The 13,018-nt window shown below is 31.8% G+C and overlaps 2 protein-coding genes across 2 annotated transcripts; both read right to left on the reverse strand.

Annotated features, from left to right (window-relative positions):
* Positions 1-287: 287 nt before the first annotated feature.
* LOC101510729 (beta-adaptin-like protein C) lies at positions 288-8,264 on the reverse strand. Its single transcript, XM_004505603.3, has 15 exons — positions 8,055-8,264; positions 7,219-7,416; positions 6,833-6,946; positions 6,434-6,684; positions 5,260-5,395; positions 5,000-5,179; positions 4,741-4,833; positions 3,756-3,967; positions 3,596-3,659; positions 3,333-3,512; positions 2,697-2,789; positions 2,024-2,409; positions 1,295-1,484; positions 1,012-1,215; positions 288-829 (listed from the first exon to the last, which is right to left on the reverse strand). The coding sequence occupies exons 1-15, from the start codon at positions 8,139-8,141 to the stop codon at positions 530-532; spliced, it is 2,688 nt and encodes an 895-aa protein (XP_004505660.1). The 5' UTR covers positions 8,142-8,264; the 3' UTR covers positions 288-529.
* A 1,359-nt stretch (positions 8,265-9,623) lies between these two features.
* Positions 9,624-11,733, reverse strand: LOC101511053 (ubiquitin-conjugating enzyme E2 20). Its single transcript, XM_004505605.3, has 6 exons — positions 11,468-11,733; positions 10,830-10,857; positions 10,451-10,678; positions 10,298-10,361; positions 9,964-10,023; positions 9,624-9,855 (listed from the first exon to the last, which is right to left on the reverse strand). Exons 1-6 carry the CDS (start codon positions 11,572-11,574, stop codon positions 9,800-9,802), a joined length of 543 nt encoding a protein of 180 aa, XP_004505662.1. The 5' UTR covers positions 11,575-11,733; the 3' UTR covers positions 9,624-9,799.
* Positions 11,734-13,018: the final 1,285 nt, after the last annotated feature.

The raw sequence follows: 13,018 nt of genomic DNA on the forward strand, positions 1-13,018 counted from the left end.
AGTCTTTATCTTTTTTGAATTCATCCGGCATTTAGTTTTTTCAAATAAAATGTGATGCATATACATTGATTAAAAAAATGGGATGCATATATATGTTTTTTAAATGACTATTCACCAACCTCCCCAGCTCAATGTTATTCGTTGAACTATAATGTTGATTTGAGAGTTTCTCATTACAAAATTACTTACTAATCAATGTATTTATCTGTACCCAATTTCAACTTATCTTGATCCTCTTAATTATTGGGCTAGACGAAGGGTTGATATAAAGATTAAAAAAAATGGTCTAATACAGAAAGCTAATAGCATCGAAGTGATCATTGTTATACAAAACAGAATATTACAAGCCATCCAACCTCTCAACAAATGCTGTCCACAAAACCACAGCTATATATGCATCAGTGAGTGAATTTTTTCCAACTTAAACAACACCGTTTAGGAATGTCTGTCAAATATACTAACATAAACAATGTATAAACAAAATTAAATTCAAAAAGAAATAAATGCAAAGCAAAAATAAAAAATAATATTAACTCCTAAGAAGAGTCTCGATGGCTTCAAAGAGAAATTGTGACATTTCAGGGCTTGGTGTCTTGATTGCACATTTGACGCCAGGGTTTCCAACCACTGTGGTAAGTTCAATTAATAATGGTATCCCTCGAGGCATTTTAGCTGAGAAGTAAAACACATCCTGGTTTGCGTTCTTGCGCTTTGCAATAAAGAATATATTTGATGTGGCCAGTAGTTCCACTGTTGCGTCTACACCACCAATCACAATGGAAGGGAAGTCCTTTGAAACTTCATTTGAATCAGGAAGGGATCTCCATGTCTGCAACAGAGTTAAGAATTAGGTTTCAATTTCTACATTCAAGTATTAATCATAAAAAGTGGCAATTATTGCATTTGTTTAAAAATTCACTTCATCCCCTAGTCCTTAACAACATATAGAAATAATCCCATTAAAGAAAAAAAAATTACACATTAAAGAATCAAATGAATGGAAAGGTATACCTCGAGGAAAGTGGCACGTTCCATTCTACCATCCTCAGTAAAAAATACATGGAATAAGATTTTGTCGTTGAAATACCATACAGGCTGTTGGTTATTTTTTAAGGCAACCTGCAAAACTGAGCTAGGAGGACCTTGGGACATGTTCTGGAACATAACCATGGGAAGGAGTGTCCTAGCTGATGTTCCAGGTTGCAATTGTGGAATCTGAAAAGCAACAAGCCATCTATTAGAACTGAATTTTGATCGAAGTGTTCATGTAAAAACCAATATATGCAATGGTAACCTGCAGGGGCCCAGCAGCCGCAAGACCAAATGTGTTCTTGTTAAACTGAATCATGAAGCCATCAAGTGGAACTTGAGAATTGTTCTCAAACAACATACTGTAGAATACTTGACCATCCCGCCTAGTAAGCTGTGCACTGATTTGTAAACCCTGACCAGTTGAAGCTGGTAGTAAAATAGGCAATGGAGGCCTGCAATCAGGGCAAAGGATATAATCAAGCATGATTAGGTAAAATGCAAGTTAATGAAGCTTTCAGAAACTGCTTAACTATTATATATGTTGATAGGCCTTCCTAAACTCACGTGAACATGTTTTAATATTTATTAAATACACAGCACATGAATTATCATTAATCACCTTTTCTATACAAAAGCAATATTTTCTTTCTGGTTAAATGTGTTTCTCGTCCCCTCAAAATTCAGTTTTATTCCCTCATTTGAAAAGTGACGTGTTTTTGTCCCCTAATTTCAGAAACATGTCATTTATGGTCTCTAGATGTCTGCCACAGGGACCACAGACAGACGGCATGTTTTACAAAGTACAAAGACCACAAATGACATATTTCAAAGGTTGAGGGTGAAAGCACACAGTTTTAGGGGGACGGGAAAAATATCTAACCATTTTCCTTTTTATCACACAATAAATCATACACAACTTTTCTAAAATGTATAGCAGATTACAGTAGGCAATTTCACATGTAACCCACAATTACGTCTTAATTTCACTCACCCGGAAGGAGTAGTTGGCTGATCAATAGGAACAAGAGAACTATTATCCATGCCCATCAAATCACCAAGTAAATCTGGGACTGGTGCAGCAAATGGAGGTGAAGCAGGTGCCACAGATGCAGGTATTGTGTAGCTGGAAGTAGGTGGTGACGCAGGACCATTAGCAGGATTTGCAGATGACTCAGATTCACTTCCCTCAGGATAGTCATCGTCTTCAGTTTTTTGGGCCGATGAATGTGCGCGGGTTACAAATGCATCTGGGGGCTTGTGATAAACTGAAGATAATGTAGCAATATTGACAAGAAGCTCGTCAAGTAGAGAAGGTTCGAGGTTGTTTGAGTCATCAGTTATCACAGGCTTCTCAGCTAACACAACATCCTTAGCTGCCTGAGGAAGACAAGCTAGATACATCAAATGTGGGGCACATAATTTATGTCCAACACACACCCACACACAATTTGAGAGAGAGAAAAGCTAGGTACATCAATCATATTAGTGTATTATACCTAACACTTTAAAGAGAATGATAGAACACATTAAGAACTTCTATGTAAAGTTTTAATAAATTCAGTTTTACTATCCAATCTTCAGCCAGGTATCAGCCTCAACTAACTAGCTACATGTTGCTATGATTGCAGACCAAATAGACTGGATCCTAATTCAAGAAATCAAACCTCAGGGTCAGTTGAGAGGAGACGCCAATATATGTATGCACGATCTCGCAAATCAGGATTATCTGTCTCCATAGTGGCATTGTTCAAAACAACCTGTAAAGATAAGCTATAAAGTTAAACTTAACATCGAAGGATCTGAAGAATGTAAATTAAATGGCTATAAATTTTTTACGAAACAGTATAAAAAACACTCTCAAAATAAATAGATAACTAAGGATATAATGGAGTATTTGTCTTTCAGATTTGGTTCCAATAAATTTAGGAATTGTTCTAGACATAAGCTCAAAATTGCTAGGTTTCTATTTTACTCTTTGAAAAGAAAACAAAATGTATCAAAGATCATACCACACAAAAAAACAAGTGCTGTGAATATGGTAGTATAAAAACAATGAAGTTTGTTAAATACCAAATGTACACAATTGTTTAATTTAAGATATATAACAATTGATAATAAAAAAATGGGAAATTGCTTATATGGACCATTTGAAGAAAAAGGGAAAGGAATTAATTCATGAATGGGAGTCTTAGGCGACTCTAAGTAGAGGAATGCTAACAACAGAAAGAGTATCAGAGATGTCCAATAACAACACATAAGCAAATCACACAATTGAACAAAAAATCATTATGAGGAAGGACCTGAATCATCTGTTGTGGGCCCTCGGTTGGCTTCTTAAGGAAAAGCTTGACAGTAGCTGTCAGCAACTGTAGTTGAACTAGTGCAGGTTCTTCGGGGAAACTTTCCAAGAAACTTTCAAGAAGCTCATCAGCATTGTCAATTCTTTCCGCATATTCACCAATTATCCAGATCATTGATGCCTATCCACATAAGAAAGTGGGTGAAAAGGTAAAAGCATGCTTATGCAAAATGTCAATTACAAAAGCACTCAGAGAACATATACCTTGGCTTCGGGCTCATCCAAAGTGTCTAAGCTCTCACAAAGAGTTGCAATTATGGACTCATATCTGCAAAATGGAACAGATGTTCAAATAAAGTTTGAAGTATAATGCTAACACTAACTTTTCTGTCTTTTGCCAACCGATAAGGAAAGATAACCATACGTGTTGGGGTATCGTCTAAATATGTCTTTAATAACAATGATTGCCTCTTGAACTACATAATTTACTTTTATCTTGATCAACTCAAGCAAAACACTAATGCATCTTTCAGCTGCTCTCTCTAATTTGATGGCACAACGACCAATTGCTCGAACAGCCTTTCTAACAAAATCTACGTCAACTTCTGTAGCATATTCCTTAAATTCCAATAAAACCTGCCAATATCATTACCAATAGGTCAACAAAAAAAAAAAAAGGACCCACAATTAATATGCCAATAATAGCGAAGCTGCATGGATCAAAATTTTCAGGAGAATATTAAATATCTACGCACATAGTAAAGCTGCAGCTCTGCATCAAATTAATAAAAGAAAGGTGAGTCTTTAAGGAGAAAAGGGGAGTTAAAGTAGTTAGAATTAGTAACGTAACTGGGCTAGTTGGAGGAGACTACATTAAATATTAGAAAAAAAAATAGTAAAAGATATTTCATTCTGTGAATTAGAAAGTTTGTGTAAATGCAAAAATCCTTTGTGAAAGGAAACCCTTGGTGGAGAAGTCGCTCTCTTATTCTCGATCATTCAATAAAATTGTCCATTTCTTTTCATTTGTTTCATTCAATTTACCAACTCGTATCTTTGGGTTCATGACAGAGCCTTATCAATGTAGCAGTATAACTTGTTTTTGATAGAATAATATACTTTTCATTAGAAAGAATATATATTTCATTAGAGAGAAGAAATAAAGTACGAAATTAAAGTTTCCACCAAAACAGAAACAGATAACTAAAACAAGAGCAGGGTTAAAAAGGCCAATGAATGAATCTTATCCAAGGGACTTGGTAAATGACCAACATATTTGTGGCCAGACACAGTTGTGTAGTGTTCACCGAAATCACGGTGGAGCCCAAGTTTAACAAAACACTGAAAAAATGGGGGGAGGGGGGAGAAAAATATTGAGCTCAAAGCTGTATAATGATGTAAAAGCTTACCTGGTCAATATTTCGGTCTGACGCAAGCTTTATCATAATTTCTAACTTCTCCATTTTCACATAGATAGGATCATTGTATTTGCAGAAGAACACCTACAGATAGAATAAGAGGTCCATAATCAATTTGCCTCTGAAAAAGTGGAGGTCCATAATCATCCCTTCCTCCAAAATAGAGTAGAGAAGTTCTTCACTAGTGCCCCAGCTTATTGTAAATTTTTAATTCAGTGACAAGTTCACAAACTAAAATTTAGACCAATACCTTAATTTCATGAGCAAGAATTGTCGGTCTTCTTTGTACAATAAGATTGATATTTCGCAAGGCAACATATTGTATCTCTGGTTCTGCTGAGAGTAATGTCACAAGAGGAGGAGCCATCTTTTTGCAAAGATTCCGGACCACATCAGTACTGGTGATGAGCTCCATTTGTTGAAGGATCATCTACATGTCATTATCAATTGTGGTTAATACACCATGCAGAATGTGATGACCAATGCATTAATATTGACACATGTGATCACCTTAACAGCCGATAGTACAACTGCACAATTGGCATGCTGTAACCGTGGGGTAACTCTTTCTACGATGTTTTCTGCTTCACGTGCATCAGAAGCCTTGTATCTAGAAAGAGCATCCAATATAAAAACTTGACCCCATCTGGTAAGTAAACACAAGTTGTGTTAGATTTATTTAAACAAACGGGTCAAAGATGGACAAGGAAAAGACAGTATGTTGACAACTGAAACAGTAGCTAATAAATTACAATACTTTACCAATCAACTAGGCAATATAACTGAATCATATTTCTTGGTTTCATTTTCAACTTTGAAGTGATCCTCAAGATGCATATTCAGTTACTAACATATACTGCCCGTAGATACAATCTCTACAAAGAATGTTTATCAACATATATTTCGCTAAGGGAACAAAATCACACCATGAAACACAGCTATTTAGGATAGCATCTAATTCTACCATCAACTACTGCACCCCTCGATCTTAGAGGGAGAGTATTGTCTTTCATTTGTATCATGGTTATCATGTTTCAAACAGCCGGACCCACCAGGCAAGGTTTTTATTTAAAGTTTAAACAACTACAAGCTGTTCAGCTTGAGGACACGGTTAATGTTTAGGTTACCCCTTCTCACTCCATTTCAAATTGAATGTCATTCATGGTTTGTTCACAAGGATTAAGAAAAACTATAAATAACTTAATAATTCGTGCAATAATTTTACTAAATTGTGCGCATAACTATTGGAGAATTGGTGATTGTTATAAATACAAAATGGAGATGCTTTATTTGATGACAAATTAGAAAAGAAATAATTAATTTATTTACAATGAAAAGATAAAATGACACATACTATGCATTTTTTTTATTTTCTAAAAGGACAGTTGATATGAAATGGAGGGAGTAGTTGAATAGTTAGTTGTTAGAGTGTGAGAAATGGTAGGCGATGAATAAAGGAAAGGAAGATTTACATGGGGCATCATTAGTTTTGGAGAGGATTTTAGAGGGGGAGAGAAGTGAGAGCTAGGTTACTCAAATATTTGGAATGTAATATAGTTTCTACCAATAACCACTTTTTTGTCTATATTCTGAAACAGTACTAACAGAGGAGTTGCACTATAACTAAAGTAGAAAGTGTTTCAAATTTCAATTATAAGAACAAAATTAGAAAACAAAAACTTACTCTGTACATTCATTTAACGCAGTGAGGAGCTTTGACAGTGTGTGACTAGTGATCTCAAAGATGGGTCTACTACTATTGTCCTGAATTTCAGCAAGTGCTGCAACAGCATTAGCTACAACCATTGGATTATTATCAGATATCAAATCCTTCAGTGATTCCAAAAAACCCCTGTCCTCAACCAACTCTGCATTTATGTCATAGAGCTTTGCAACACAAATGGCTGCTGTCTTGCGAACATATGGATCATCGTCCTGTCAATATATACCAACACAAGCACATGTTACAAATAGGTACATAGGCAAAAACGCAACTCACGTAACCAACACAATAAGAAATCATAAACAGTGGATTTCAAACTAAATGATATACATGTACAAATTATAAAAGAACTGTGTGCACCTTTAAGCATCTTTGGAGGGGATCACATAGATACTCAGTAATTTTATCAACACGAATGCATCCCATTGTCCGCACAGCTAAGGCACGAATTAAAGGATTTGGATCTTGAGAATCCTGAGCAGCATTTCATAAAATGAAAATTGTGTCATACAACATTCAACTTCAGATCAACTGCCATCAGTAAGAGTTGGTGAACAATAAGTTACAGTAAAAACAAATTGAGAGTGCCATATGGGGAGGCAAAAATGGAAATATTATATGTTGTGAGACCGAGAACCCCAAAAGCCAAGAAATTGGTGATAGCAAAGATTAATAAAATAACTGATACAAAGACAATAAAAATAAGGAACACGAATAAACAAAAGAATGGCCATTCAAGCTTTCACCTTCACAAATGTATTTACTGCAAGTATAGCAAGGTCAGGCTGGCTCTTTGCATAATTAATCAGATACAAATAGACTAACTTTTTGAGCTCCAAATTTTCTGTCTGCATGCAATTCACCACATCTGTGAACAACGACGAAACATCCTTTCCAACAGTCATAGCAGCAATCACTTTTTTCACTGCATCTTTTCTCTTATCCTGCACAACACGAAAGAAATAGAAGTTAGATTCACAAACCTACTTCTTACACCCAATCTTCAACCACGGCAATGAAAGAGTCTACCAAAAAAAGCAAGACAAACACGTCTAACAAATTAAAACAGCCAAAAATAAACTACTATATAATAATCATTTGCTACAAATCTCACCGTGATAGTAATGTTATAACAAAAATCTACTTAATATAATACCGAATTTCTCCCTTGGCGACTGTAACTGATAAAATGAATTATACAAAAATCAGATATGCTAAGCTAACATCAAAATTCAGAAATAGGAAACGTGAACATTAACATAACGAAGGCCAAAATAGTCTTAATATGCTATTAACTGAGTAATAACAGTTTAAAGGTAAATCACTAAATATCTAGGTAACAATTAAAGACTATAATATAATGTTACATCGACATTTGCATAAATAAATAAATAAGAATATTCATAATTACTTATGCATCGGCGAATCGAAAACACAGAATCCAGATCAGGTATGCGAAGGTGCAAGCAAGAACATGAAGAAACTGAAATCGGATCGAGAAATGGAAATTGCAAAAAAGATAAATAAATAAATAAATAAAATAGAAAAGGGATCGAGAGAGATCTGAGTAACGTAACGTAACCTTGTACTGAGAATTAAGCTCTTCTTTGAGCTCAGGGATTTCACCCTTCTTAGTGGTGGAGAAGTACTTGGAGTCGTTCCTACTCATCTTTGTTGCGCCCTTTTTCTTCGTCTTCTGCTTGATTCAAATGTCAATGTGGATGGGCGATGCCGAGGAAGAAAACATTGATTCTGGTTATGACTGCAAGAGAGAGATCTACAAACGGTGTCGTATTATTCACTGTTCGCAACTTTATAATTGTAGTAATAATTTTATTTTGGATAAATCATCGTTTTTTAATTCTTGAAAGAGTAAAAGTCATTTTTATCCTTAATTTAGGAAAAAAATTTAAACGAGTAATTTTTAAAATATACAATTTATCAATTTTTAGAATTAATTTGAGTTTTTTAATGAATTTGAAATTAAAATAAACATTTTCCTTTTTATTCTTATAATTTTTTTATGTTAATAGAAATTTTATTTGTTATATATTATTTTTAAATAATTCACTATTTATTTTTACAGGTAATTTTTATTTATTGTTACTATATATCAACTCGATGTTTTTTTATCACAATTTTTCAAAATTTCAAACAATTGTATAATTTCTTTTTCAATTTTTTATTTTATATATGGATATGTTTGAGATTAATGATCAGTGTAGTGTACAGTAATGTTATATTAATAATTCATATAATTTAATCTCATACTATAGTCTTTTACTCATCCTATTGTATAGTTTAGTGAGAATATATACTAGCAATCTAAACAAAATTATATTTCACATTTTATGTTAATAGTATTTTGTTATATAAATTAATTATAATTTTTATATAAAGAGCACAACAGCAAAATTTACGAGACAAATAATATAAATTTAATTACTATTAATATAATGATAACGTAAATTTTGTACACAATATCTAATCATATTTTTCGTGTAGATTTTTTTGTTTAACTTGGTGTATAAGTTTTAATGAATATGTAAAACTGTTTTTGTTACTAAATGTAAAACTTGTTTATACTATTAATTACAACTATTTTTTTAAAAGAATTAATTTACAACTACTAGACTATATTCCATTAAATAAAAACCTATTAGTATATTGATTTAATTTATACATACGATAGTTTAAAAAGTTTACAAATTCAATCACATTTTACCGCACATTTAGAGATTATTAAGAGATTAGTTCGGTAATAATACAAAAAATATTAAAATTGAAACAAATTGCCCTGTCGAAAAAATAAATTGAAACTACATATTGATTTTTTTACAATTAAGGAATTAGAATATTTTCCATCCATATTTAAAACTAATTATTTTGATTATAGATTAATTTCTTTTACGCATGTAGATAGGTCTTTAAACTCATTCATTTGCGATAAAACAAGTATTTGATAGAATTGTTCTATTGGAAGCTCAGTATGATTTGGTCTATCTGAATGCATATAATGAAATTTAAATTTTGTTCATATTTTACATTAGCGTTCATTTAATTGCTCATGTAATGATGTGAGGACATAACAATAATTCCTAGATATTTGTGGCACTAATTTGAGTCAGGTTGAATGAATTATTGTAACAAATGGGCAAAAAAATAATGTATTATTTCACTTTCAATATGAAAAGAAAACACAATGATTTCTTGTTAGAAGAATTAAAATGAAACACTTAAAACAAATATGAGATTTCTCATGCTTTCTCTTCTCCATAGCATACAGAAAAGAAGCCTATCTCCAACTTGATTGATAAACTCCAATGGTCAAAAGACTTCAGCACTTGGAGATTTGTATAACTTCTCCACCATCTTCCTGTATTCTGTATAACACATCACCAAAAATCATTATAAACTATTTCGGATTCACCAACTATATTCATCACAAGACTCATAATGATTGTAGAATTATTATTAAATATGTTTATTACCTTCTTGATTGCTCCAAAGCTGTGCTGCTTGTGTATTTAGAGGTGAACTAATGTTTGGCTCTACATTATTAAGTGAAAAAAAGAAGGTAATAAATAATCGTTGTATTGCCACACAAACCCACTTTGTAATTTAGATTTAAAAATAATAGTAAAATATACATTTCAATTCAACATCAGTGACATATGTGTAAACTTCTTTCCAATTTCAATGCATACAAATTGAATTCATCAACAACAGCAGGTGCATAATACAAATTGAATTGATAACACAAATAATGAAGAGAGCACAAAAAACAGAAAGCTTGTTTAACATTTTCAATCATTGTGTCTTTACCTCCAAGCAGACTTTGGATGGATAGCAAAATTGTTCTGACATCATAAGCAGATGACCATTTATCCTATAAATAAACAAAATAAAATCAGTAATGTATGCAACGGCAATGGAATAACAACAACAATTGCTGATGAGAAGATAATTTCACATTACCTGAAGTATATCCAAGCATATATTGCCATGAAGATCCACATTGGGATGGAAGCAAGTTGTTTCAAACTTGACTTTAGGAGCCTTAAAAGGGTAATCATTAGGAAAGGAAAGTGATAACTTGTATTCTGTGCCTTCAAATACTGTTTCTTTGCTTCCTGTTATTGTTCCTTTCCATAAGAATATGTTGTCCTCCTCTGGAAAAGCAGATATACCAGACTCACCACTCATCTAACAATCCAATAGCAAAAAGAAGCAAAACATTAATAATATTCTTTTCAATTGATCCATTCCATTAATTTCTATTAGAAAAACTATCTTAAAACATTCATGATATTGCCAAGACATGAAACACAAAACAAAGTGGATATACGGTTCTTACCATCAAAGACATTAATTCAGACTGCAACCTGTTCAACACATAGATCAAATTGCCCCAACACAAAACAAAGAAAGTGTTAGAAACAAATGCCTTTAAAAAATGACAGTAATAATAAGGGTAAATGCTAATAGATAACATTGATTTTAAAATCTAGACTTTCTAATAACTTTTTATGTACTTTTAATTCATTCATCTAATTCACTTATCACAATAATTAAGATTTAATTTATATAAATTATCTTTAATCAAGACTACCTTTAAAGTCACACATAAGGTGATTGTGATTTGTCCATAGCCTTTAAATTTGCATTATATAAATAAATCAATAAATAAATCTTAATGATGGTATTTGGTAACATTTAGCTAAATTTCTTATACATGAAGCAAGCAACTCCACCTATTATTTATATTTTTGTATGAGAACAAAAAGATTAATTTCATCCAACTAAATTTCTCAATGAGTGTGAAATTAAATATTGTTATTTATAATCAAGATCTGAAAGAATATGAGTTATGACCACAACAACGACGATAGTAAAAGTCTAATAAAGCAAAATTATCTGATATTATATGATTGTAAAAATTCAAGTTAACACATATAGATAGAAAAGAAAGATTTATGAGGTGAAGGGGGAAACCTTTTGAGAACGGATTGAGAATCAACGGTCTTAGGAAGAGGAAGAGAGTGTTTTGTGGGAGCAACAATGGATTGAGCAGTAGCAGTATTAATGTTATTGGTACCCATAATCAATCAATTAATAATAATAAAACTGATATATGAATATGAATATGAATGATTCGGTTACAGAAAGATCAAGAAAGATGAATCTTGCGAATTTGTGAATTGTGATGCTGAATGATGAAGAGGATCTGTTAGTTTGGTTTAAAATGAAACGTTGGTACTAGCCGTTGTGGAATTCCACCGACCTTATAACATACCATAAACCTAATTTAATTAATTAAATAATTTGAACGTTGAAGGAAGGACACAAAAGGTAAAAACGCAACGGCTAGTATATCCTTTCAGATTCCAAAACCAAAATGACAACCCCTTAATAATTAAGTTAGTTAATTGCATTTAAATTGATTTTGAAAAATAGTTATATTTCCCATTTTGTCATTTTTCTTGAGTGTAATTTAAGATTTCACATTATACTCAAACAATTTACTCATTTTTTAATTTAATTATGCAATTTTTAAAAACACAGCTCCAACAACTTTATTTTACATATTAATAATTTATTTATATTTTATTTTATTATAATTTAAAATATTAAATTTAAATATTTTAATTTATTTTACAATAAAAAAGATTAAAATAAAATTGAGTAAAATTAAGTATAACATTAAGAAAAAGAGATGAAACTATAAGATAAAGATTGAGGGTAATATTCTTCAAATGATCACAATTTATAGAACATGTTTTGTAAAATAAAAAGTAGCAAACAATCATTTTAACAATCATATCTATTATCAATTTAAGAAAACTAAACACTATAAAAAATACATTATTTTCATAATTAATTTTATTACTGACTTATTAATTAAGGAATTCAAAGTAATTCTCGTAGAAAACACAAATATGCAATTAACAAAAGTAATTATGTCTCTCATTGTCACGTATGTTATTAATTTCTCTCATTATTTACAATTTTTCCACTATCATGTTTTTCTGTTTGATTGGTTATATTCCAAACAAAGACTAATTGTGACGATACTAACAAATCATGTCATTGATTTTAAAATTATTTCTGAAAAAAATGTTGGAAAATTGGTCTACACACACGCACACACACGAATCTTTATGTCTTTATTTCAATTGTTGTGGTCTTTCAAGTTTATACAAAGACAATTTCATATTGTTGTCTCTTATGCACCACAATCAACAAATCACAAGGTGAGTCATTAGACTACGTTAGTATATATTGTTGGATTTTAATCCTTTGATTCCTAATTTTGACATAATTAACAAATCAACAATGTTCATACACTATATGATAAATCTAATATTTGAATTGAGCAAGATTTCAGGAACAACAATCAAATCCTACACACTTGGAACAGGTTGCTTGGAACACAAGAAATCAACAAAAGTTGATTTTTGACTGAAGACAATCGATTGGGAAATCGATTTCATAACAAGGGTGTAAGGAAACACAACTGTTTGTGTTGGTATAATCGATTGAGCA

This window comes from Cicer arietinum, chromosome 6 (genome assembly GCF_000331145.2).
Source record: "Cicer arietinum cultivar CDC Frontier isolate Library 1 chromosome 6, Cicar.CDCFrontier_v2.0, whole genome shotgun sequence".
NCBI classification, from domain to species: domain Eukaryota; kingdom Viridiplantae; phylum Streptophyta; class Magnoliopsida; order Fabales; family Fabaceae; genus Cicer; species Cicer arietinum.

What these genes read in the sequence shown, in the direction of transcription:
- LOC101510729 (XM_004505603.3), bottom strand. Translation starts at nt 8,141, where the DNA reads ATGAGTAGGAACGACTCCAAGTACTTCTCCACCACTAAGAAGGGTGAA. An exon ending in TGGATGAGCCCGAAGCCAAG is followed by an intron (nt 3,513 to 3,595) that starts GTATATGTTCTC and finishes TTATGTGGATAG; the next exon opens with GCATCAATGATCTGGATAAT. An exon ending in CGGCTGCTGGGCCCCTGCAG is followed by an intron (nt 1,216 to 1,294) that starts GTTACCATTGCA and finishes GTTGCTTTTCAG; the next exon opens with ATTCCACAATTGCAACCTGG.
- LOC101511053 (XM_004505605.3), bottom strand. Translation starts at nt 11,574, where the DNA reads ATGGGTACCAATAACATTAATACTGCTACTGCTCAATCCATTGTTGCT. An exon ending in CTGAATTAATGTCTTTGATG is followed by an intron (nt 10,679 to 10,829) that starts GTAAGAACCGTA and finishes TTGGATTGTTAG; the next exon opens with ATGAGTGGTGAGTCTGGTAT. An exon ending in CATCCAAAGTCTGCTTGGAG is followed by an intron (nt 10,024 to 10,297) that starts GTAAAGACACAA and finishes TTAATAATGTAG; the next exon opens with AGCCAAACATTAGTTCACCT.